Here is a 26,737-nt window from a genome sequence, read left to right as displayed (position 1 = left end):
GAGGTCAGATATTTTGGAACTCTCTCCAGGGCGGTCAGGGAAACTGGTAGGGTGACGTACAAGCTGCACCAGGTCAGTAAAGATAGAAAAGATGTAGGCTTGTTCACCAGGAGGATCAGTGAAAAGAGCAGAGAGCCAAAGGTGGTGATGAACATTGAAATCTAGAACTGAGGTTTCAAAGAAAGGAGAAAAGGATAGGATGTGTTCCTTTGTAGAAGTAAGATAGATGAAGTATTTTTCATAGCAGAATTAGAGGATAAGTAAACAGCACAGATATATTTAGTGAGAGAATAACAGGAAAGCCGAAGCCAGAAGGTAGAGAATTAAGAAAAATCAAGTTCAGGAACACGAGAGCAAGATAAGATGTTGTGTACATATGCACAACAGCCACCTTGGGCTTTGAAATCAGTATAGACAAAGTAGGAGGATACAGAGAAGGGTTTGCTATCAACTGCCTCAGACAACTGAGTCTCAGTTAAGAAGAGAAGGTGAGGGAGGTGAGGATTAGAGGCGGAGGGGTTGTGCGCAACAGGGAGAAAGTTAGACAAAAGGCTGCGAATATTGCAGAAAGGAAGAAGAAGTGGGTCAGACCGTGGTTCCAGGCAACTCGATGATGCGTCAACGGGAAAGGGGAGGATTATGTGTGCATTTATGCACACCTCCACCCTTCAGTGGGGACTCGGAGACTTGGTTATTACACGCCATTTTGGTTTAAATTGTGACTAGGAAGTGAAGTGTGTAATGTGCATGTAGTTTGGAGCTGACAGTTAGAGAAACTTTTATTGGAGAGCATGCTGCCCTACATCTGTATTCTCTCTCTCTCTCTCTCTCTCTCTCTCTCTCTCTCTCTCTCTCTCTATATATATATATATATATATATATATATATATATATATATATATATATATATATAAATGTCTATGTATCTATCTATCTATTGCCAGACGCCTCAATCCCGTTTGGGGTGGCCACAAACAAATCGCCTCCAAGTTGCCCTGTCCCCTGCCATTTCACTGCCCTGCTCCCAACTCACCCCCCCCTCTCTCATATACCTCTCCACCCCATCCCTCCATCTCATCCTCGGCCTCTCCCTCCCTCCACCTCACTCACATACACTCTCTTCGTCAGTTTTTCACCCTCCATCCTCTCCACATAGCCAAACCACCTCAGTGTGTTCCTCATAACGCTTCCTATCACATCCACATCCACACCACAATGCTCCTTTATATCCTCATTCGTCAGCCTGTCTCTCCATGTGACTCCACAGGCTCCTCTTAAATAACTCATTTCCACTGCTCTCACTCTTGACTTGTGTCCTTCCAACAACGCCAATGCTTCACTTCCATACGTTAGAGTTGGTATCACAATACTGTCATGTAGTAACTTTTTCACTTCCATGCTCACTTCCCTGTTTCTTATCACTGCTTTCAAAGAACCAGCAACCTTTCTTCCCTGCTGTACCCTTTCAAGAACTTCACCCTCCAAACCTCCATCCTTACTCATCACACTACCCAAGTACTTAAATGTACTCACATTTTCCAATTCCTCACCATCCAACCTCGCTGTACATTCACTGACTTCGCCTCTGTCAAATACCATCACTTTACTCTTCCCTACATTCACCTTAAGATTCCGTTTCTTACACACTCTCTCAAACTCATCCACCAAGCCTTGCACCTCCCCTTCGTCTTCACTCAAGAACACAGTATCATCTGCAAACAACAGTACAGGGAGTTTCCAAACACTATCCTCTCTCACCAGGGCCACTCCAACATCCACTACCCTACCTTGTACCTCTTTTATTACCCCATCCATGTACAGATTGAACAACCATGGAGACATGACACATCCCTGTTTCAACCCAATTTTCAAAGAGAAAAATTCGCTTAGTTCACCATCCACACGCACTGCAGCCTTCGCACCATCGTTCATACTCTTCCCAGCATTCAACAACTTCCCATCTACTCCATATATTCTTAACACTTTCCACAATCCTTGTCTATCCACCCCGTCATATGCTTTCTCCAAATCCATGAAAGCCGCATACAACTTCTTTACCTTCTCTAGAAACTTTTCTGCTAACGATCTAAGAATGAATATCTGATCTACACAACCTTCTCCAACTAATTTCTCTGTTCTTTCTCTAACTCTGTCAATAAGTATCCTACCATACACTTTTCCTATTATACTAAGAAGAGAAATGCCCCTATGATTACCACACACTTCATTTTATCCTTTTACTTTGTACAAGGGAATAATTATACCTGACTTCCAATCCTCCGGGACTCTACCTTCCTCCCAGGACAATCTGCACATCTTCCACATCCATTCCACTACTATCTCTCCCCCATGCTTCATCATTTCACCAAACACTCCATCAATTCCTGGGGCTTTCCCCGATTTAACTTTCTTCATTGCTTTCACAACTTCTATCCTACTGATTTCTTCCTGTCTTCTCACCTCCCTCCTTCTCCCAGCCATTCCCCAGCCACTTATACTCGCATTACTTCCATCCTCTATGTTCAACAATTCCTTAAAGTGTTCTCTCCATCTGCTCACTTTTTCTCCCTTCTCCACAAGTAATCCACCATTTTTATCTTTCACTCCTCTGCTAACTTCACTTCCACCCTGTCTTACTCTTTTCACCTCTTTCCAGAACATTTTCTTACAGTCCCTCCACTTTACACTCAAATTCCTTCCAAATTCCTCATTCACTCTCTTCTTACTCTCTCTTACTAATCTCTTCACCTCTCTCATTCTTTCTACATATAACTCTCTCTTCCGCCTCTCAACTTCTTCCACGCCCGTTTCTCATCCATTCATTGTATGCTTTCTTCTTTTGTGCCACAACCTGTCTCACCTCTTCAGTCCACCACGCTGTTCCTTGCACCCCCCTCCGTCTTCTCTTCCTTCCACACACCACATCACATGCTGCACATATTTCTTCTGTGAATATCCTGCACATACCTTCCACGTCTCCCATCTGCTCCAATTCATATTTGCCCAATCTTTCCTCCACTTCTCTCTTATACTCTGCATTTTTCTCATCCTCTTGTAACCTTGCAACTACTCCTTCCTATCGTCTTTCCCTTTTTCTATTCCTCCATTTTACTTGAATTCTAATTCTGGCCACCACCAAGTAGTGGTCAGAAAGTCCACCCCCCAACCTCTACAAGCTCTTGGATCCATTACACATCTTCGGATCCTTTCATCCACACACACATAATCAATCATTGCCTTCCTTTCATTCAGTTCACCACCCACCCTTCTCATCACTCGCCATGTATACCTGTTGATCATTTTATGCCTGAAGAGGGTGTTGGCTATCACCAAGCCCCTCCCAGCACAAATGTCCACTAACGCACTCCCATTTTCATCTATCTCAGCAGGCACACCCCACTCACCAACTATTCCATCCACCTTCACATTCCCAACTTTACCATTCATATCACCGATCAAAAACACTCTCTCATTCCTTCCAAACTTTTCCATCCACACTTCTACATTTGTCCAGAACTCTTCTCTCACTCTTCTAGCACGATCTTGCGTTGGCACATACACACACACAATCGCCCACATTTGTATTCCAACTTTCAACTTTACCCACACAATCCTTGACCCAATTGATCCATACTGTCTTATGCTCTTCTTCCATCTTTTACTCACAACTATACATACTCCTTCCTTTGCCCTCTCATTCTCACCTACTCCTGCACATATACCCCATCCATACTCCCATTCTCTCACACTTTTCTCCTCTCCATTTTGTTTCAGTTAGTCCACATACATCCACTTTCGCACCCTCAAGCACCTGGACAATCTCTCTCTCTCTTTCACCTCATCATTCGCTCCCCTTACATTCCACGTTCCGATAACCATGTCCTTTGTCCGGTCCTTGGTCGTCATCGTTTGGTCAGTCCTTGTCCGAGGCTTATTGTTTGTTTTTTTTAGTTAGTTGTTTTCCGGGGAGGGGCACTAACCCTCCGCCAACCTTTTAGTCGCCTTTTACGCCAAGCAGAGATACTGGGGGAGTATTCTCGAAAAAAACCCTACCCCCAGGGGTTATCTATCAATATACGTCGTAGGTGGGGGCACGACTCTCCACCCACTTAGTGTAGTAGTACTCTGATTTTAGGGTAGCTCTACATTGAGTGGCAAGCCAATGTTTTCCTGTTAACCAGAATGCATTTTTCACGCTGGGTGGTATTTATATAACCAACCAACACGTGTTCCCTATGTGACAACAAGTGGGTAGGGGGAGGGTTAGTGCCCCTCCCTGGAAAATAACTGAAGAAAATACGAACAAGAAGCCTCGCACCAGGACTGACCAACAGCTGGCGACTACGGACCAAACAAAAGACATGATACGGATTGGTATATTGAATGTATGGGGTGCAAATGATGAGGTGAAAGAGAGAAAGATTTTCCAGGTACTTGACGTGCAGAGGTGGATATATGTGAATTAACTGAATATAAATGGAGAGGTGAGAGTGTGAGAAAAGGGGAGTTTGGATGGGGTATATGCTGCGGAGTAGGTGAGACTGTGAGGGCAAACGACAGAGTGTGTAATGTTGTGAGTAACATTACCCCCTGGGGGTTGGGGGGTTTCAAGAATACTCCCCCAGTATCCCTGCTTGTCGTACGAGGCGACTAAAAGGGTTGGTGGTGGGTTAGTGCCCCACCCCGTAAAAAGAACTAACTAAAAAAGCAAATAAAGCGCCCTGGACCTGGACGGACCATACGTTGACGACTAAGGAACGGACAAAGGACATTCTGAGGGTAGGAACGTGGAATGTGAGAGGAGTGAATGATGAAGTGAAAGAGAGAGAGATTGTCCAGGTGCTTGAGGATGCAAAAGTGGATATATGTGGATTGACTGAAATTAAATGGAGAGGTGAAAGGGTGAGACAATGGGAATATGGTGTAGGTATATGTGCGGTAGTCAGTGAGAATGAGAGGGCAAGAGAGGGAGTATGTCTGATGATAAGCAAGAAGTGGAAGGAGAATATAAGAGAGTATGGAACAGTGGGTGCAAGGATTGTATGGGTGAGGATGAAAGTAGGTATACAAGCATGGGCGATTGTATGTGTGTATGCTTCAACAGACGATCGAGTGGCAAGAGTGAAAGATGAGTTTTGGGCGAGAGTAGAAGCATGTATGGACAAGTTTGAGAGGAGCGAGAGAGTGCTGTTGATTGGAGACATGAATGGCAAAGTTGGGAATGTACGAGTGGATGGAGTGGTTGGTCAGTGGGGTGTGCCAGCTGAAGTAGATGGGAATGGTAGTGCTTTGGTGGACATCTGTGCTGGTAAGGGGTTGGCAATAGCCAACACCTACTTTCGTCATAAGATGATCCACTGGTATACATGGAGAGTAATGAGGAGGATGGATGGTGAACTTGTTGAACGAAAGGCAATGATAGACTACGTGTGTGTGGATGAGCGAATGAGAAGACAAGTGTTGGATGCAAGGGTGTGGAGAGGGTGGGGGAATGGAGTCTCGGACCATCACTTAGTGATGGCCAAGGTAGAGCTGCAAAGAAAGTGGTTGAGGAGACGAAGGGGAAGACAGGAGGAAGCAGCTCCTGTGAGAAGAGTGGAGAAATTGCAAGATAGTGAGAAAAGGACAGAATATAAGAGCATAGTGGAAGAATGATTGGGAAGGTATGAGCTACAGCAGATGGAAGGGGTGGAAGATGTATGTAAGATATTCACGGAAGAGATAAGCGCAGCGTGTGAGGCGGTTTGTGGAGTGAGGAGGAGATGCAAGGGTGTGCAAGGGACAGCATGGTGGAATGATGAGGTGAAACGAGCTGTGGAACAAAAGAAGAAGGCATATGGTGAATGGTTGGCAAGTAGAGGTAGGGGAGAAGATGAGAGAGAGAAGAGAGAGGTATATGTGAGCAGGAGAAGGGAGGTTAAGAGACTGGTGAAGGAGAGTAAGAAGAAAGTGGATGAAGAGTTTGGGAGGAATCTGAGTGTGAAATGGAGGGAGAGTAAGAAATTGTTTTGGAAGGAGGTAAAGAAAGTAATGCAGTGTGAAAGGGGAAATATTAGGGGAGTGAAAGATAGGAATAATACATTGTTGGTGGAGAAGAGAGAGAAATTGAGGAGATGGAAGGAGCACTTTGAGGATTTGTTGAATGTAGAGAGTGAGAGCAGTGTTAGTATAAGTGGTTGGGGAATGGCTGGGAGAAGAAGAGATGAGAGGAGGGAGGAAGAGATCAGTAGGTCGGAAGAAGTGGAAGCGATGAAGAAGATTAAGCTGGGAAAGGCCCCAGGAATTGATGGAGTGTGTGGTGAAATGCTTAGGTATGGGGGTGAGATTGTTGTGGAGTGGATATGGAAGTTGTGTAGATTGGCTTGGGAAGAGGGAAGGGTTCCAGAGGACTGGAAATCAGGTATAATTGTTCCTCTGTACAAAGGAAAAGGGGAGAGAGAAGCATGTGGTAACCATAGGGGTATTTGCCTTCTTAGTGTGACTGGTAAAATATATGGTAGAATACTCATTGATAGGGTTAGGCATATGACAGAGGAGCTAGTTGGAGAAGAACAAGGGGGATTTAGGAAGGGAAAAGGGTGTGTAGATCAGATATTTGTTCTAAGATGTTTAGTGGAGAAGTATCTAGAGAAGGGAAGGAAAGTGTATGCTGCCTTCAAGGACTTGAAGAAAGCTTATGACAGAATAGATAGGCAAGGTATGTGGAAGGTATTAAGAATATATGGGGTGGAGGGGAAATTGTTGAGTGCTGTGAAGAGTATGTACGAGGGAGCTAGGGTTACGGTGCGAGTGGATGGTGAGCTGAGTGAGTTCTTTGATCTCAATGTGGGACTGAAACAGAGGTGTGTGATGTCTCCATGGCTGTTTAATATATATATGGATGGGGTTGTAAAGGAGGTGCAGGGTAGGGCAGTGGATGTGGGGGTGGCCCTAATGAATGGGGGTGAGATTTGGAAGCTTCCGGTGTTGCTGTTTGCTGATGATACAGTATTGTTGAGTGAAGATGAATGGGAGTTGCAAGGTTTGGTGAATGAATTTGGGACAGTGTGTAGGAGGAGGAAGCTGAAAGTTAATGTAAACAAAAGTAAAGTTATGGTGTTTGAGAGGAATGAAGTCACAGAGTGTGCAGTGAGGTTGGATGGTGAGGATATGGAGAATGTGAGTGCATTCAAGTACTTGGGTAGTGTGATGAGTAAGGATGGAACTTTGGGAGATGAAGTACGTGAAAGGGTACAGCAGGGAAGAAAGGTTGTTGGTACACTGAAAGCAGTGATGAGAAATAGGGAGGTGAGTATGGAAGTTAAGAAGGCACTGCATGATGGTATTGTGATCCCTACCCTGACGTATGGAAGCGAGGCGTGGACCTTGCAAGAGGGGAACAAGTCAAGAGTGAGAGCAGTGGAAATGAGTTACTTGAGAGGAGCATGTGGAGTGACGTGGAGGGAGAGGTTGACGAATGAAGAAGTGAAGGAACGTTGTGGGGTAGATGTGGATGTGGTTGAAAAGATTAGGAGAAATACACTGAGGTGGTTTGGACATGTGGAGAGAATGGAGAATGAAAGACTGACTAAGAGGGTCTATGTAGGTGAGGTGGAGGGAGGGAGAGGGAGGGGTAGACCGAGGATGAGGTGGAGGGATGGAGTTGAGAGGTATATGAGGGAGGGGGGGGTGAGTTGGGGGGAGGGGAGTCAAATGGTGGGTGACAGAGTGACTTGGAGGCGTTTTGTCTGCGGCCACCCTTTGCGGGATTAGGGCGTCGGGCTATAGATAGATAGATAGTGAATCAGTTGCCTGAAGGATTGTGTGGGTAAACTTAAAAGTTTGACTACAAATCTAGGCGATTGTGTTCATGTATGCGCCAATGCAAGATCATGCAAGCAGAGTGAGAGAAGAGTTTTGGACAAATGTAGAAGCGTGCATGGAAAATTTTGAAAGGAATAAGAGAGTGTTTTTAATTGGTGATATGAATGGAGAAGTAAGGAGTGTGAAGGTCGACGGAGTAGTTGGTGAGTGGGGTATGCCTGAAGAGATGATGAGAATGGCAGTGCTTTAGTGGACATTTGTGCTGGAAGAGGGTTGGGCATAGTCAATACCGTCTTCAGATACAAAATGATCCAGTTGTGTACATGGTGATAATAAGAAGGGTGGGAGGTGAACCGAATGAACGGAAGGCAATACTTTATGTGTGTGTGTGGATGATAGTATGAGAATGTGTTTAATGGATGCAAGATCATATAGAGGCTGGGGGAATGGACTTTCTGACCACCATTTGCTGGTGATGGGAATCAATGCCAAAATGAAATGAAGAAATAGAAGAAGGAGAGGACGGGAGGAAGTAGTTCATACAAGGAGGGTGGAAAGGTTACAAGAGGATGGAAAAAAGGAAGAATATACAGTAAGAGAGATGTGGAAGGGCGATTGGGTAAATATGGATTGGAGAAGAAGGAAACATGGAAGATGTGTACAAGATATTCACATAAGGAATCTTTGCAGCATGTGAGGTAGTGTGAGGGGTGAAGAGAAGACGAAAGGGTGTGCAGGGAACAGCATGGTGGAATGAAGAGGCGAGAAGGGCTATGGTAGAAAAGAAAAAAGCATATAGTGAGTGGATGAGAAACAGTGGTATGCAAGAAGATGAAAGACAGAAGAAAAAGTTGTATGTACAGAGGAAGAGAGAGGTGAAAAGATTAGTAAGAGAGTGTAAGAAGAGAGTGGATGAGGAAATTGGAAGAAATTTGAGTGTAAAATGGTGGAATTGTAAGAAAATGTTCTGGAAAAAGGTAAAGAGAGCTAGACAGGGTGTCAAGGAAATTAGAAAGTGAAAGATATAAATGGTAGATTGCTAGTGGAGAAGGGGGAACAAGTGAGCAGATGGAGAGAACACTTTAAGGAATTGTTGAAAATAGAGAATGAAAGTAATGTGAGTAGAAGTGGCTGGGGAATGGCTGAGAAACCGAGGGATGTGAGAAAAGGAAGAAATCAGTAGGATGGAACTTGCAGAAGCAAAGAAGGAAGTCAAAAAGGGGAAAGCCCCAGGAACTGATGAAGTGTGGGGTGAAATGGTGAAGCATGGGGGAGAGATAGTAGTAGAATGGATGTGGAAGATGTGCAGATTGGCCTCGGAGGAAGGTAGAGTCCTGGAGGATTAGAAGTCAGGTATAAATATTCCCCTGTACAAATGAAATGGGGGAAAAAAAAGTGTGTGGTAATCATAGGGGCATTTAACTTCTTAGTGTAATAGGAAAAGTATATGGTAGGATACTTATTGATAGAGTTAGGGAAATATCTGATGCATTATTTGGAGAAGATCAGGGAAGGTTTAGGAAGGAAAGAGGCTATGTAGATCAGACATTCATTATTAGGAAAAGTTTCTAGAAAAGGGAAAGAAGTTGTATGCTGCCTTTATGGATTTTGAGACAGCATATGACAAGGTCGATAGACGAGGGTTGTGGAAAGAATTAAAAATATAATTATGGGGTTAAGGGGAAGTTGTTTACGTTGTGAATAGTTTGTATGAGGGTGCTACGGCTGCAGTGAGTGTGGATAGTGAACTGAGTGAATTCTTCTATTTGAAGGTTGGATTGAAACAGGGATGTTTCGTGCCTCCATGGTTGTTCAATCTGTATATGGATGAGATTATAAAAGAGATACAAGGTAAGGTAGTGGATGTTGGAGCAGCCCTAATGAGAGAGGGCAGTGTTTGGAAACTCCCTGTACTGTTTGCAGATGATTCTGTATTGTAAAGTGAAGACGGAGGGGAGCTGCAAAGCTTGGTGGATGAGTTTGGGAAAGTGTGTAAGAAACATAATCTAAAGGTGAATGTAGGGTAGAGTAAATTTATGGTCTTCGAAAGAAATGAAGTCAGTGATTGTGGAAAGAGGCTGGATGACAAGGAAATGGAAAACGTGAGTGCGTTTAAGTACTTGGGTAGTTTGATGAGTAAGGACGGAAGTCTTGAGGGTGAAGTGCTTGAAAGGGTACAACAGGGAAAAATGGCTGCTGGTTCCTTGAAATCAGTGATAAGAAGTAGGAAAGTGAGCATGGAAGTGAAAAAATTACTACATGACAATATTGTGATACCAACTCTAATGTATGGAAGTGAAGCTTGGACCTTGCTGGAGGGACAGAAGTCAAGAGTGAGAGCTGTTCAAATGAGCTATTTGAGAGGAGAATGTGGAGTCACATAGAGATACAGACAAATGAGGAAGTGAAGCAGCATTGTGGTGTAGAAGTGGATCTGACAGGAAGCATTAGGAGAAACACAGTGAGGTGGTTTGGCCATGTAGAGAGGATGGAAAATGAGAGACTGACGAGGAGAGTGTATGTGAGTGAGGTGGAGGGGGGGAGAGGGAGAGGAAGCCATGGGTGAAATGAAGGGATGGAGTGGAGAGATACACGAAAGAGAAGGGTGTGAACTGGGAGCAGGTCAATGAAATGGCAGAGGGTAGGTCGACATGGAGGCGATTTGTTTGTAGCCACCCTTTATGGGATTAAGGCATCTGGCAATATATATATATATATATATATATATATATATATATATATATATATATATATACATACAGTATATATGGAGCCTCTGTGGTACAGTTGTAGAGTGTGCGTTTCGTACACGGGTGAACCAGGGTTCGCGCCCCGCCAGGGTAATAAACCTTGGGAGTGTTCACCCGGCCACGTACTGCATTGGTGGACACAAGGGGTGCTGTGGTTTAACCAGTGTCGCTTACTATAAAGTATGCTTGCACCCAGTCGGCTTGCACGGGCTGATTACACTTGGTTCACAGACTACACACACATCCAAAGCCGCTTCAACACTACAATTACACTTACAAGCATTTCTCACCCTACATACAATCTCTACCAGACAGCCTAAGCCACTTGGTAGAGATACATTGGCTGTATCGTCCCGACTTCTGTCGAGATAGGCCGGTCCTGCAGTGGATACTCAAACGGCTGATGATGATTATGATTATATATATATATATATATATATATATATATATATATATATATATATATATTTATATATATATATATGTAGCACCAGTCGATCAGGGCAGTACTCCCCAGGTCGATGGAAAGCTGATAACAGGGAGAACTGGAGCACCTGTTTCATCAGCCCTCGGGACTTGTTCCCGACCATCCTCCTTTGCTGAACTTTTTCAGTGTCTCAGTAACATGGAGAGGAGGCCAGCATGCTCTCCAGTACAAGTTTCTCTATCAGCACCAGAGTACATGCATAGCACACATTACACTTTCTTTTCCAAAATTCAAAAAGTACTGTAATCATGGCTTCAACATACATAGAGTCGGAGTCCCCAAGAGGGGGGGGTGACATAAATGCCCCCACCTTCCACCCCTCTCCCGGTGACGACCCGAGCTGCCTGGAACCACTGTCTGACTCACTTCTTCATTTCTGCAACATTCATGGCCTTTCCTCCATCTTCTGCTCCGTTGAGCACAACTTCTCCTCCTCTAAACCTCACCTTCTTTTCCTAACTGAGACTCAGCTGTCTGAGGCAACTGACAACAAACCCTTGCTGTATCCTCCTACTTTCTCTATACTTATTTCAAAGCCAAAGGTGGCTGTTGTGTATATATATGCAACGACTTAACTTGCTCTCATGTTCCTGAACTCGATTCCTCTGAATTCTCTATACTCTGGCTTCGGCTTTCCTGTCATTCTCTGACTAAATGTATCTGCTCTACTTATCCCCTAATTCTACTGAATATCAATAATACTTTGACTATCTTACTTCTACGATGGACACATTTTATCCATTTCTCCTTTCTCTGAAATCTCAATTCTAGGAGATATCAATGTTCACCACCACCTTTGGCTCTCCTCTCCTTTCGATGATCCACCTGGTGAACAAGCCTACACCTTCTCTATCCTTAATGACCTAGAGCAGCTTGCACAACACCCTACCCGTATCCCTGACCGCCTTGGAGAGAGCTCCAACATACTTGACCTCTTCCTTATAACTAATCCTTCTGCTTACACTGTTAATCTTTTCTCTCTGTTGGGCTCCTCCGATCACAACCTTATCATCTTAACCTGTCCTATCACTCCAGCATTTCCTGTGGACCCTCCAAAGAAACATCGTCTTTGGCACTTTGGAGCTGCGGATTAGGAGGCCCTCAAGCAGTACTTTGATTATCCCTGGAATGATTATTGCTTCCGTGGCCGGTAGTCATCTGGGTGTGCCTTGCGTATTATGGAGATTATTCTCTCGGTCATGGAAGCATACATTCCTTTCATCATATCCTTTGACTAACGCAAGAAAGCCTTGATTTAATCTCGCTTGTTCTAATGTTCTTCGCAACAAGGAGAGAGCCTTTAAAAGGTACCGGAGCCAACCCACCCCTGAATCACATCTTTTATTCTTTTTTGCCCGGAATCGTGCTAAGTCTGTTCTTCGCTCTGCTAAAAATAATTTCATCTGTACTAAATGCTCTCAACTCTCCAACTCGAATTCTTCCTGCTCCTTCTGGCACCTTGCCAAAAACCTTTCTAACAACTTTACCACATCATCCTTCCCTCCTCTTTTCAACTCTGATGGCTCTGTAGCTATCTCTTCTACTGATAAAGCAGATCTCTTTGCTCAGACTTTCTCCTCCAATTCCACCTTAGACAATGCCGGTGCTGTTCCTCCATCACTTCCACCCTCTGACTTCCTCATGGCTGACATTAAAATTTCTTCAGCTGATGTATTTTCTGCGATCACAGGCCTCAATATTAACAAGGCATATGGGCCTGATGGAGTCCCTCTTGTTGTTCTCAAGAACTGTGCTTCTGTACTTACACCCTGCCTAGGCAAACTCTTTCGTCTTTCTTAATCAACTTGTACCTTTCTTTCTTGCTGAAAGTTTGCTCTCATTCAGCCTGTCCCAAAGAAAGGTGACCAATCCCAACCCTCTAACTATCGTCCAATTGCTTTTACATCCTGTATCTCAAAAGTTTTGGAGTCAATTCTTAATAGAAAAATTTTAAAGCATCTTTCCTATCACAACCTTCTTTCTGATTGTCAGTATGGATTCCGTCAAGGATGCTCCACTGGCGATCTTCTCACCTACCTTTCAGACTCCTGGTCATCTTTCTTTTCGGGGCTTTGGCGATAGCTTTGCCATTGCACTTGATATCTCAAAGGGTTTCGATCGAGTTTGGCATAAATCTTTTATTTCCAAGCTGCCCTCTTATGGTTTCTATCCTTCTATCTGTTCCTTCATCTCTAGCTTCCTTTCTGGTCGTTCTATAACCGCTGTTGTAGCCGGCCATTGTTCTTCTCCTAGATCTATCAACAGTGGTGTTCCTCAGGGCTCTGTCCTATCACCAACTCTCTTTCTTTTAATCATCAATGACCTTCTAAGCTGTCCATCTAACCCTATCCACTGATATGCTGATGACTTCACCCTTCACAGTTCCATTTGGTTCCCACAAAGCCAATCTCAGCAGTTGCTTCAACAAACAAGGGATGAGGCTATGGCACACCTAATGTCTGCCTTGGCTCGTATCTCTGACTGGGTTAAAAATTATCTTGTTGTTTTTAAAGCATCAAAGACTCAGTTCTTACACCTATCAACAGGTGTACCCACTAACGTTTAACCCACTGACTGCGGCTGTATCATATATGATATTTGAGTCCAAATGGCTCTGACTGCTCAGTGCTGCTGTATCATATATGATTTCCTGCTTTCAAAAATTCCACGACCAGAAATGACATTAAATAAATCAGCTAGCATCTCATGGCACCCTATAGAATATTGCCATACATAGATTATGCATTTTTACGAGGAGCAGAGCTCAGCTCAGTTACCTACAAAATAACGAAGGTAATGGTACGAAATCTTCTTCATGCTGCCACCAGCAGTAGCCTAACGAAATATTGGATGAAATATTTGGATGAATGTAGTGACGATAGTGATACGTTGTCAGATGATGACAGTGATGGTTCAGATGCTGATTTACACCGTATCTGATCGCAAGACTGACACTGACGACAAAGTGCAACCATAACACATCGTTCACCTGGCACCACTGCACAGGGAATATTTATTACTTCACAGACCTATTTCAGAGGTCATTTTTTTGTTTGCTATATTGTGTTATATACCATTGAACTCGGGATTATTATCTCTATCTTTTGACATCATTATTTTTTTTTTTCTAAATATTTGAAAACTGCCGCACACAGGATGTACATGGAAACAAACACTGATGCAGTGAATGGGTTAATAATATTCAGTTTAATCCTGCATCGTCCTTGAACATGCTTGGGATTTCATTTACTCAGGACTTGTCTTGAAAAGATCATGTTACATCTCTTGTAAACTCTGTCTAGCGGGAAACTCTCAACCCCTTTCTGTCCAACTCTCTAATGCAAGAGTTAACCGTTACTCCCAGTCCTTCATTTATGCAACAGGTCAACTCTGGAACTGTCTCCCTCTGTATTTCCTGCTTCCTATGGTCTCCAGTCCTTCAAACGCAGTGTGTCCAGGCATCTTGAAATGATCGGATCTTGAATTTGGCTCTCTCTTGAATACTGTTTTTCTTTTGGAAGGAACAGTTATTGCGGGCTCGTGGACTTTGGTTCCTTCTTCTTCGCATAAATAAATTAATATATATATATATATATATATATATATATATATATATATATATATATATATATATACATATATATATATATATATATATATATATATATATATATATATATATATATATATATATATATATATATATATATATATATATTTGTATTTTTATATAGATATATATATATATATATATATATATGTATATATCCGAACGCCCAATATCCGAACATCCCTACTAACTGGACATAATCGTCCTGGGATCCAACATTCCCAAAATGGTCCGAAAACCGCAAAAATTTCAAAAAAAAAAAACGAATTTTTCCTGCCCATAATTTGAACTTGCCGCGCATGGCGCGGGACAGCTTTGTTGTGGCGCGTCATTCCTCCGACGTCCAATAGAGTGCCGCTGCATCCTCCCCACTTTCCGCCTGTCTCTCACCACGAGTGCACGCTCGTCGTCATGGCTGCCCACATACTTGCTATTGTGGTGGTGCCTTACATGCTCCAGGCACTCCTGCTGCTCTCGGGCCTCCTATTAGTGTGTGTGATGATGGCCCCGCCGCCTGAGAAGAGGAAGAGTGGTGTTGACTCTGGAGAAGAAATGGGAGATATTGGAGAAAGTAGATGCAGGATGGTCTTCTTCCCGCATCCTCCGCGAGTTCAACCTGGCCCAATCTACTTTGTTCGATATCAAGAGATCCCGAGACAAACTCATGCAGTACACGGCTGACTTCTCGTCAAGAAGCAAATGCAACATGGAGAGGAAGGTGATGTTTACTCCCAAGTTTGCTGAAATCGACTGCTCCATGTTGATTTGGTATCAACAGCAACGTGCTGCTGGTGTGATGGTACATGGAACGGAGCTGAAGGCTGCTGCTGAGAAGTTCGCCAGGCTTCACGACACCCTAGACTTCAAGGCATCCGAGGGTTGGCTCTTCGCGTTCAAGCTACGGCATGGCCTTACCAACCGTAAAGGTCATGGCGAAGCTTTGGATGCTAATGAGGATGGAGTTGACGAGTTTCAGCACAAGGTGAAGGGCTTGATCGACAGGGAGGGCCTCACTCTCGGTCAAGTTTACAATGCTGACGAAACTGGTTTATTCTATCGCTCATTGCCAACGAATACTCTAGCCGAGGAGACAGAGAAGCGTGTACCTGGCCACAAGGTCTTCAAGGAAAGGATACTGTATCTGCTTTGTGTTGTGCCAATGCTAACAGCTTGCACCGGCTTAAGCCCGTTATTGTTGGCCGTGCAAAGCAGCCTCGGTGTCTTCGTGGGGTGATGGATGTCCTTCCTGCCGTCTGGTACCATTCTTTGAAGGCATGGTTTACAGCCCAGATCTTCAAAGACTGGTTCCACCGCCACTTCGTCAAGGAGGTCATCAATTACCAGACGAAGACACTGGGAATCCCGTGCAACCATGTAAAGGCCCTCCTTCTCCTCAACAATGCACCTGCCCACCCTTGGTAGCTGAGAATGGCCGGATTAGGTGCATGTTTCTGCCACCTAATACGACTGCTCTCATCCAACCAATGGACCAAGGAGTGATCGTGGCAACAAAGCGCCTATACCGCAGGAAGTTCCTGAATGAGGTGATGGTTGTTCTCGAGGACGAGGACGAGCGCAGGGAGGGACGGGACACACGAGGCCAGCGGACTTTGGAAAACCTTCGCCACTACAACATCAAGTCTGCAATCTACAACTGGGCCAGTGCATGGAAGGAAGTCCCTGTCAAGACTCTAGAAAATGGTTGGTCTTGTCTGCTTCTCGGAACGGATGTGGAGTACGATTTTCTAGGGTTTGACGTGGATGACTTCCATGCACGGCTACATACACATGGCGACGATGTTGATGTGGACGATGTGCGTGAGTGGTTGGACGATGACGAGGGCGATCCTGGGTATCAGACATTGTCTGATATCGAGATCGCGTCTTCAGTTGCAGGTGTCAGTACCGAGCTTGAAGATTCCGACGAGGACGGCGACGATGATGCGGACTCCTCTCAGCATGACACTACTCCAGCCATCCCCAAGCTGAGCGCACTCCGGGAACACCTAGAGTTCGTTCTTGACTACCTGGAACACCCGGACTGTGACAGGGAGATGGGGCCCTTGGGACTTGTGGAGGAAGTGCGTGCTTTCAGGCAGCACATCATCAGTCATCAGAATCGTTGGTCTTTGCATCAATCAACGATTGACAGTTTTTTCAGGCCCGTGACCCCCGCTGTGCCCAGCCCTGGCTCCACTCCATTGCCTCCCCAAGACAGGCCCTCATGCTCCGAGCCACAGCCCAGCACATCAGCCACGGTGGAGTCACCGCTCGACGTGAGTTTGCGTCTGTCTTGAGTCGTCTGCGTGGGTACGCCATCACCACGACTGAGCGATGCACCCCTAGGTCACCTACCAGTGATACTCTCGGACTCTGACAGTGATTAAACAGCAAGAACTTCTCCACTAGACCACACGGGAATTTACAGTGTTGTACAGTGAAAAAAACAGTGTGTTGTGTTAAGGATTTACAGTTGTGAGTGAAAAGACTAATTTGGAACAAAATTTAACGTAAATAGACGTGTTTGTTTTTGCTTTAGAAAATTATTAGAAGAATGGGGAAAGTTAAAGTGCAGAGTGCAACACTTAGTAAGTTACAATGGAGCATTAGTTAGACAAGAGTGCGCACTGTGAAGAGAACGGACTTCTGAGTGCGATTGACTAAGTTCAGTGCAAGACTTTATGAACAGTGTACTGGAAGTGCTTCAGGAAATCCTTCTTACTGTCAGAGTCCAAGAGGAGGCGGTTATTCATCGAGATGGCCATGGACTTCCTGTAAGTAGGCAGAATGTTTCATACTGTACTTTTTTCCATACTATACTTTCCTCAAACACCTCATTTCACTCTTTAATGTCCTTTATTGGTGTGAATAGGGTGTTAGGAGCTATGCATGTACAGTAGGAAGGTGTTTTTCTGAGTTAGGCTAGGTTAGGGTCCATAAGTACCAGTCCAGGAGCCAGTAACCAGAATGTTTAATATTGTATGAACCTACCTCTAAACCCTCATTTTATTCTTCTTTTGCATTTATTTCAGTCATTTATGTGCCTTATTGGTGTGATTTGGGTCTTAAATAGGTGCTATGCATGTCCAAAGGGAGTTGTATAGGTGTTTCTCTGAGTTAGGGTCCATAAGTACAAGTCCATAAGCTGGGGCCCAATATCCGGACAGGACCAATATCCGGACCTGCCTATGGCCCTATTACGTAGGATATTGGAGGGATTCGTTGCGTTGCGTTTCGTTGCATTTATAAAGGCTCCAACATGCTTGCATGTGTCGGCCTTGATCACCTAATGGCGGCTCTCCACGCTGCATGATCCATTGCAGCCTCCCTGTTCAGTCCCTTAACCCTAAGGTCACACTTAATGACCTAGTCCCATGTCTTTCTCGGCCTACTCCTCATAACCCCACCCCCAATATTAACACTTTTCACCTTCCTCATCCAATTATATTATGCGGAGAAGAAGGAACCAAAGGCCACGAGCCCGCAATAACTGTTCCTGCCAAAAAAGAACAACAAAATACAAGAGAGATCCGTTCAAAATCTATATATATATATATATATATATATATATATATATGTATATATACAAGAGAGATCCGTTCAATATATATATATATATATATATATATATATATACAAGAGAGATCCGTTCAATATATATATATATATATACAAGAGAGATCCGTTCAATATATATATATATATATATATATATATATATATATATATATATATATATATATATATACATGAGAGATCCGTTCAATATATATATATATATATATATATATATATATATATATATATATATATATATATATATATATATATATATATATATATATATATATATATATATATATATATATATATATATATATATATATATATATATATATATATATATATATATATATATATATATATATATATGTCTTACCTTGTATCTCTGATATACCACCATCCAGTTAGACTGAACAAGCATGGAGACATGACACATCCCTATTTCAATCCAACATTCAAATAGAAAAATACGCTAATTTCACCATCCACTTGCATTGCAGCCTTAGCGACCTCACACATACCCAACACAGCATTCAACAGCTTTCCACTTACTTGAAGTATTCTTACTATTTCCATATTCTTTCTCTATCCACTCTTTCATATGCTTTCTGTAAATCCATGAAGGCTACATAAAACTTCCTTCCCTTCTCTAGAAACTTTCCACTAAGGACCTTAGGATGAATATCTGATTTACAAAGTCTCTTCCATTTTTAAAATTTCTCTGTTCTTATCCAACTAATTCGTCAGTTATTTCCTAAACTCCATGAACATGTATCCTACCATATAGCCTATTTTTCATATTACCTTAAGAAGATAAGTACTCCTATGATTACCACACACTTCTTTTCCCCCCTTTTCTTTGACTTCCAATCCTCCGGGACCCTCCCTTCCTCGCAGGCCAATCTGCACATCTTCCATATGCGTTTACTATTCTCTCCCCGTTCCCCACCGCGTGCTTCACCATTTCACCACACACTCGATCGATTCCTTTGACTTTCCTTATTTGGAATTTTTACACTGCTTCCACTATATCCATCCTACAGATCTCTTCCTCTCTTCTCATCTTCCTCATTCTCCCAGCCAATCTGTCTATCTATCTATTGCCAGACGCCTCAATCCCGTTTGGGGTGGCCACAAACAAATCGCCTCCAAGTCGCCCTGTCCCCCGCCATTTCACTGCCCTGCTCCCAACTCACACCCCACTCTCTCATATACCTCTCCACCCTATCCCTCCATCTCATCCTCGGCCTCCCCCTCCCTCTTCCCCCCTCCACCTCACTCATATACACTCTCTTCGTCAGTCTTTTACCCTCCATCCTCTCCACATGGCCAAACCACCTCAGTGTGTTCCTCATAACGCTTTCTATCACATCCACATCAACACCACAACGCTCCTATATATCCTCATTCGTCAGCCTGTCTCTCCACGTGACTCCACAGGCTCCTCTTAAATAACTCATTTCCACTGCTCTCACTCTTGACTTGTGTCCTTCCAACAATGTCCAAGCTTCACTTCCGTACGTTAGAGTTGGTATCACAATACTGTCATGTAGTAACTTTTTCATTTCCATGCTCACTTCCCTGTTTCTTATCACTGCTTTCAAGGAACCAGCAACCTTTCTTCCCTGCTGTACCCTTTCAAGCACTTCACCCTCCAAACCTCCATCCTTACTCATCACACTACCCAAATACTTAAACGTACTCACATTTTCCAATTCCTCACCATCCAACCTCGCTGTACATTCACTAACTTCACCTCTCTCAAAGACCATCACTTTACTCTTCCCTACATTCACCTTTAGGTTCCGTTTCTTACACACTCTCTCAAACTCATCCACCAAGCCTTGCAGCTCCCCTTCGTCTTCACTCAACAACACAGTATCATCTGCAAACAACAGTACAGGGAGTTTCCAAACACTATCCTCTCTCACCAGGGCCACTCCAACATCCACTACCCTACCTTGTACCTCTTTTATTACCCCATCCATGTACAGATTGAACAACCATGGAGACATGACACATCCCTGTTTCAAACCAACTTTCAAAGAGAAAAATTCACTTAGTTCACCATCCACACGCACTGCAGCCTTCGCACCATCGTACATACTCTTCACAGCATTCAACAACTTCCCATCTACTCCATATATTCTTAACACTTTCCACAATCCTTGTCTATCCACCCTGTCATATGCTTTCTCCTAATCCATGAAAGCCGCATACAACTTCTTTCCCTTCTCTAGAAACTTTTCCACTAAAGATCTGAGAATGAATATCTGATCTACACAACCTCTTCCCTTCCTAAAGCCTCCCTGTTCTTCTCCAACTAATTTCTCTGTTCTTTCTCTAACTCTGTCTAAAAGTATCGAACCATACACTTTTCCTATTATACTAAGAAGACAAATGCCCCTATGATTACCACACACTTCTTTTTCCCCTTTTCCTTTGTACAAGGGAATAATTATACCTGACTTCCAATCCTCCGGGACTCTACCTTCCTCCCAGGCCAATCTGTACATCTTCAACATCCGTTCTACTACTATCTCTCCCCATGCTTCAGCATTTCACCACACACTCCATCAATTCCTGGGGCTTTCCCCGATTTATCTTTCTTCATTGCTTCCACAACTTCTATCCTACTGATTTCTTCCTGTCTTCTCACCTCCCTCCTTCTCCCAGTCATTCCCCAGCCACTTATACTCGCTTTACTTCCATTCTCTACGTTCAACAATTCCTTAAAGTGTTCTCTCCATCTGCTCACTTTTTCTCCCTTCTCCACTAGTAATCTACCATTTTAATCTTTCACTCCCCTGCTAACTTCACTTCCACCCTGTCTTACTCTTTTCACTTCTCTCCAGAACATTTTCTTACAGTCCCTCCACTTTACACTCAAATTCCTTCCAAATTCCTCATCCACTCTCTTCTTACTCTCACTTACTAATCTTTTCACCTCTCTCTTCCTTTCCACATATAACTCTCTCTTCCGCCTCTCAACTTCTTCCACGCCCCTGTTTCTCATCCATTCATTGTATGCTTTCTTCTTTTGTGCCACAGCCTGTTTCACCTCTTCAGTCCACCATGCTGTTCCTTGCACCCCCCTCCGTCTTCTCTTCCTTCCACACACCACATCACATGCTGCACATATTTCTTCTGTAAATATCTTACACATACCTTCCACGTCTCCCATCTGCTCCAATTCATATTTGCCCAATCGTTCCTCCACTTCTCTCTTATACTCTGCCTTTTTCTCATCCTCTTCTAACCTTTCCACTCTCCTTGCAACTACTCCTTCCTCTCGTCTTCCCCTTGTTCTATTCCTCCATCTTACTTGCATTCTAATTCTGGCCACCACCAAGTATTGGTCAGAAAGTCCACTCCCCCAACCTCTATACACTCTTGCATCCTTTACACATCTTCGTATCCTTTCATCCACACACACATAATCAATCATTGCCTTCCTTTCATTCAGTTCACCACCCACCCTTCTCATCACTCGCCATGTATACCTGTGGATCATTTTATGCCTGAAGAGGGTATTGGCTATCACCAACCCCCTCCCAGCACACATGTCCACTAACGCACTCCCATTCTCATCTATCTCAGCAGGCACACCCCACTCACCAACTATTCCATCCACCTTCACATTACCAACTTTACCATTCATATCCCCAATCAAAAACACTCTCTCATTCCTTCCAAACTTTTCCATGCACACTTCCACATTTGTCCAGAACTCTTCTCTCACTCTTCTAGCACGATCTTGCGTTGGCGCATACACACACACAATCGCCCACATTTGTATTCCAACTTTCAACTTTATCCACACAATCCTTGACCCAACTGATCCATACTGTCTTATGCTCTTCTTCCATCTTTTACTCACAGCTATACACACTCCTTCCTTTGCCCTCTCATTCTCAACTACTCCTGCACATATACTCCATCCATACTCCCATTCTCTCACACTTTTCTCCTCTTCATTTTGTTTCAGTTATTCCACATACATCCACTTTCGCATCCTCAAGCACCTGGACAATCTCTCTCTCTTTCACCTCATCATTCGCTCCTCTTACATTCCATGTACTCATTACCAAGTCCTTTGTCCGGTCCTGGGTCGTCAGCCAATCACCATCCACTAATACTTGCATCACTTTCATGCTCTATTTCTAACAAATTCTTAAAGAGTTCTCTCCATCTGCAAGCTTTTCTCCATTTTCCGCCACCAATCTTCCGGTTTTTATTTTTCACTATCCTATTATAATCTTTATCACCCTGTCTAACTCTTTTTATCTCCTTTCAGGATATTTTCTCACATTCCCTTCACTTTACACTCAAATTTCTTCGAAATTCCTCACCCACCCATTAAATAATCTTTCACCTCTCTACCTCTCTACATATAACTCTCTACTCATTCTATCAATTTCCTCCATGCACCTACATCCCATCCACCCACTATATGCTTTCTTCTTTTGCACCACAGCTTGTCTCACCTCTTTATTCAACCATGCTGTTCGCTGCACCCCTTTCCATCTTCTCTTCATCCAACACACCACCTCACGAGCTGCACATGTTTCTTCTGTGAAAATCTTGCACACATCATCCACCTCCATCTTTTCCAAATCATATTTTCCCAATAGCATCTCCACTCCTGTCTGACATTGTGCCTTTTTTTTCATCCTCCTGCAATCATTCTACTCCAGTTGTATGGACTACTTCCTTCTCCCATTCTCTTCTTCTATTCATCCATCACATTTGTACCTTGACTTTCACGACCACTAAGTGGTAATCATAATGTCCGCTCCCTCAACCTCTGTATGCTCTTGCATCCAGGACACACCTTCTCATTCTCTCATCCACACACACAAAATCAGTCATAGCCTTGCGTTCATTTAGTATACCACCCACCCTTCTCATCACTCGCCACGTATACTAGTGGATCATTTTGTGTCAAAAGAGGGTTTTGGATATCACAAACCCCCTCTCTGCATAAATATCCACTGGACCACTGTCATTCTCCTCCCTTTTGCAGGCTCCTTCCGCTGACGAACTACTCCATGCACCTTCACATTCCTTATTTTTCCATTCATATCTCCAATCAAAAACATAGTTTCACTCCTCTCAAACTTTTTCATGCACTCCTCCCCATTTGTCCAGAACTCTTCTTTCACTCTGCTCGAACGGTCTTCCATTCTCGCATATATGCAGACAATCGCCCATGCATGCATTTCATCTTTCAGTGTTACCCACACCATCCTTCAACCAACTGGTCCTTACTGTCATATATTCTATTTCCATCTTTTGCATACAACAATACATACACCTTCCTTTGACTTCTGATTCTCACCTACTCCTGCACATACACCTAATTCTATCATCCTACTCTTTTACACTTCTCTCCATTTAGTCTCAGTCAATCCACGTTTGTCCATTTTTGCATCCTCAGGCACCTGAACAATCTTTCTCTCTTTCATCTCATCATTCACACCACTAACATTCCGCAGCACGACCTTCATTCGGTCCTTGGTCGTCATTTGTTGGTTAGTCGTGATGGGAGAGATTTTGTCGTTTTAGTCAGTTATATTCCGTGGAGGGGCACAAACCCTCCGCCAACCTACTTGCTGACACGTAGGAAACACGTATCGATTGGTTGTATGGTTACCACCCGGCGTTTTAAATGATTTTCTGGCTTACAGTAAATCATTTGGCATGTCACTCAGTGTAGAGTCACCCTGGAGTAGTATTACTACAATGAGTGGCAGGCACCCCCGCCGACAACTAAAGTAAATTATTAATTGAGTTTAACATTGTTGTGCTGAACGTGGAAATCGAGGCCAAAATGGTCAAAACATTTGAATCAGAAATAGGTTTCATAGTGGAAACATTCCTAAAAGAGTCATATGTACACTCTTATCTTACAAGAGAGGTGTAGAAGGTGCAGACAGTGGCCATAATGATCATTGAGGTAGTAGTGGAGAGTGGGGTGACAGCGGCGAGGGCCAGGGAGGGGCCATACTGACACATGCCCATAAAGGTGGCTGCCATCAACAGGCTGGCACAGGTGGCCATGCGTCGAATCCATACATTTTTAAACCGTAGCTCCAGATACTGTAAGGAGAGAATACTTATATTGTCTTGAATAACACAATGTACTTTTACAACTGACAATTTGCATAGGGGTATGAGTTGGGGATCTGGGGTGCGGCAGCCCCTCAGGACTGGGAAAATGTCTTTTAAAAGACAAAAGTTGATTTTTTAGGGCAAAAGCTGATTTATCAATTCAGATGCTTGTGTTGGTGTTCAGATACGTGTATTTTTGTTTAGAAGGTAATCTTAACATCTGAGGGTAAACTGATTTGTTATTAGTTTGTTCCGATACATATTCCTTACTATCAGTTTTCATGTGAATACAAGACTGAGCATTATATTCTAAGCATAATAATTGTATCTATCTACTGCATCTACTACCAAATGTCTTAATCCCATAAGCGGGGATGGGGTACAAACAAATCTCCTCAATGTTGCCATGTCCTCTGCTCTATGGCGGCTCAGCTTCCAACGCCCAAACCCTCTCTTAATTTTCTCCACTCCATCCCAACATCTCCTCATCTTCCCCTCCCCTTCCACCTCACTCAGATACAATCACATCCACATCAGTACCACAATGCTTCATTACTTCCACAGTTGTCTGTGAGTTTTTTCATGGAATTCCATATGCTCCTTTCAAAAAAAAAATTTCCACTGGTATCTTGTGTCCTTCCATCAGGCTCGAGGCTTCGGTTCCATAAGTTAGAGTGGTGATCACAATGATGGCATGTTGATTTCTCTATTTCTTATTGCAATCAGTAAACCAGCATGTTTGCTTCCCTGCTAGACACTTCCGAGCACTTCAACCTTTACACTTCCATCCATGCTTAGCACATTACCTGAGTATTGAACACACTGACATTCTTCATTTCCTCACCATACAGTCCCAGTGTGTATTCTGTGACTTATTTTCTCTTACATACCTTAACTTTACTCCTGTTGAGAAGCGGAATTTGGTAGTTAGATAATACTGGAAGGTTCCTGATGGTTCTCGCAGTTTCTGTTACATGTCAGAACCAGTTGGCCTGCTCTTTTGAGGGGGGTTATTTTGTAAAGTTATACATTATTTTTTTTTTCTCTCTTTTTCTTTATAATTATGTACTTGTACTTCGGTCTGCATGATAAGCATTCAGAGTGTTATGAATTGTAAGAAATTCTGGATATTTTGGATGTCTTTGAGTTGGTAACTTGCTTCTCAGTGAATGTAGTAGATCACTCTTGTATACAGGAAGCTTACATAAGGATAGGGAAGGGATTAGAGGAGTCTCAGTTCAGACTGAGTCTAGTTCAGTGTCAGTTCAATGTCAGTGCAGTTTGTGAATACTGTATAGCTTCGATACTTGTGAAAACAGTGAGGTGTAGTTGGCAAGCATTTAGAATAATTATTTGGAAAATAAAGACCGCGAAGTTGAGAAGCAAGTGTTTATTTACAATGCCTGAGTTGTCCTCATTGGTGCACATAAAAAGGCTGACCATATGAAGAACAACTCACTGGGCAACTTCCTTCCTGCACTGAACTACTGCTGTTGGAGCCTGTGACAGTGTGGGACGGGGACGTAACAGTGGTGTCAGGAGTGGGATCATTAGAAAAGTGCTGCAGTGAGTCAAACCTTGGACATGTAGGCAGAGGGTGTACAAACAAGGGGCCAAGCTAGGCAGAAGGAGGCATGTCTGGCAGCAATCATGAAGCTACTACAAGCACAAGGTGTACAACTACATGCACAGAATGAAGGACAGAAAGAACTCAAAGAACAATTACAAGCACAGAATGAAGGACAAAAAGAAATCAAAGAACAATTACAGGCAGAAAATGAAAGACACAAAGAAATCAAAGAACAATTGCAAGGACAGAGTGAGCAGCTAGAGGCACAAAGTGAAGAACAGAAAGAGCTCAAGAAAGAAATCAAAGAACAATTACAGGCACAAGGTGAAGAACAGAAAGAACGATATGAACAGCTTCAAGAAGCATTACAGGAGCAACAGATGGATTTACAACTGAGGACGCAAGGACAGCTACATGATTTCGTGGGGGAAATGAAGGAAGAACAGCAACAGTTTAAGGATGAAGAAGATGCCAAACTAGAGCAGCAGAAATATGAGGTAAGTGAAAATGTGATGGAGTGCAGACAGCAAGTAGACGACCAGTTGAAGCATGTAGATGACCAGTTGAAGCATGTAGACGGCCATTTGAAGATAACTGATGAGAGAACTGGGGCTGCTGAGAAATACTGCACTGTTGAGCCTGAGATTAGTTTACAGGGTGCATATGAAAAAAATAGTGTATGGTGAATCTTGACAAACCCCAAACATCTAAAGGTAGCATTACAGGGCTGAATAATCAGAATAAAGGAGTTTTGAGTCCTGGGCTTACTTATGATATCATGGTTTTTATGGCCCAAACCAATGAAGTGCATGGCTATAATGGGGGTCCAGTTAAAAAGA

At 43.3% G+C, this 26,737-nt stretch overlaps 1 protein-coding gene across 1 annotated transcript in view; it reads right to left on the bottom strand.

The window, feature by feature from the left end:
• Positions 1-25,914, bottom strand: part of LOC145390688 (sodium-dependent multivitamin transporter-like) — a 57,828-nt gene extending 31,914 nt beyond the window's left edge. The window contains exons 1-2 of the mRNA XM_080265479.1: positions 25,906-25,914; positions 24,128-24,316 (exon numbers count right to left, since the gene is read on the bottom strand). Of these exons, the coding sequence (XP_080121605.1) occupies positions 24,128-24,316; positions 25,906-25,914 (198 nt within the window). The remainder of the gene's footprint in view (positions 1-24,127; positions 24,317-25,905) is intronic.
• Between the last annotated feature and the right edge of the window lie 823 nt (positions 25,915-26,737).

This window comes from Coenobita brevimanus, chromosome 15, assembly GCF_032717465.1.
Source record: "Coenobita brevimanus isolate Jiangsu-jjx chromosome 15, ASM3271746v2, whole genome shotgun sequence".
Lineage (NCBI taxonomy): Eukaryota > Metazoa > Arthropoda > Malacostraca > Decapoda > Coenobitidae > Coenobita > Coenobita brevimanus.
The sequence above is the reverse complement of the archived record's forward strand: the minus strand, read 5'-3'. Positions and strand labels throughout refer to the sequence as shown.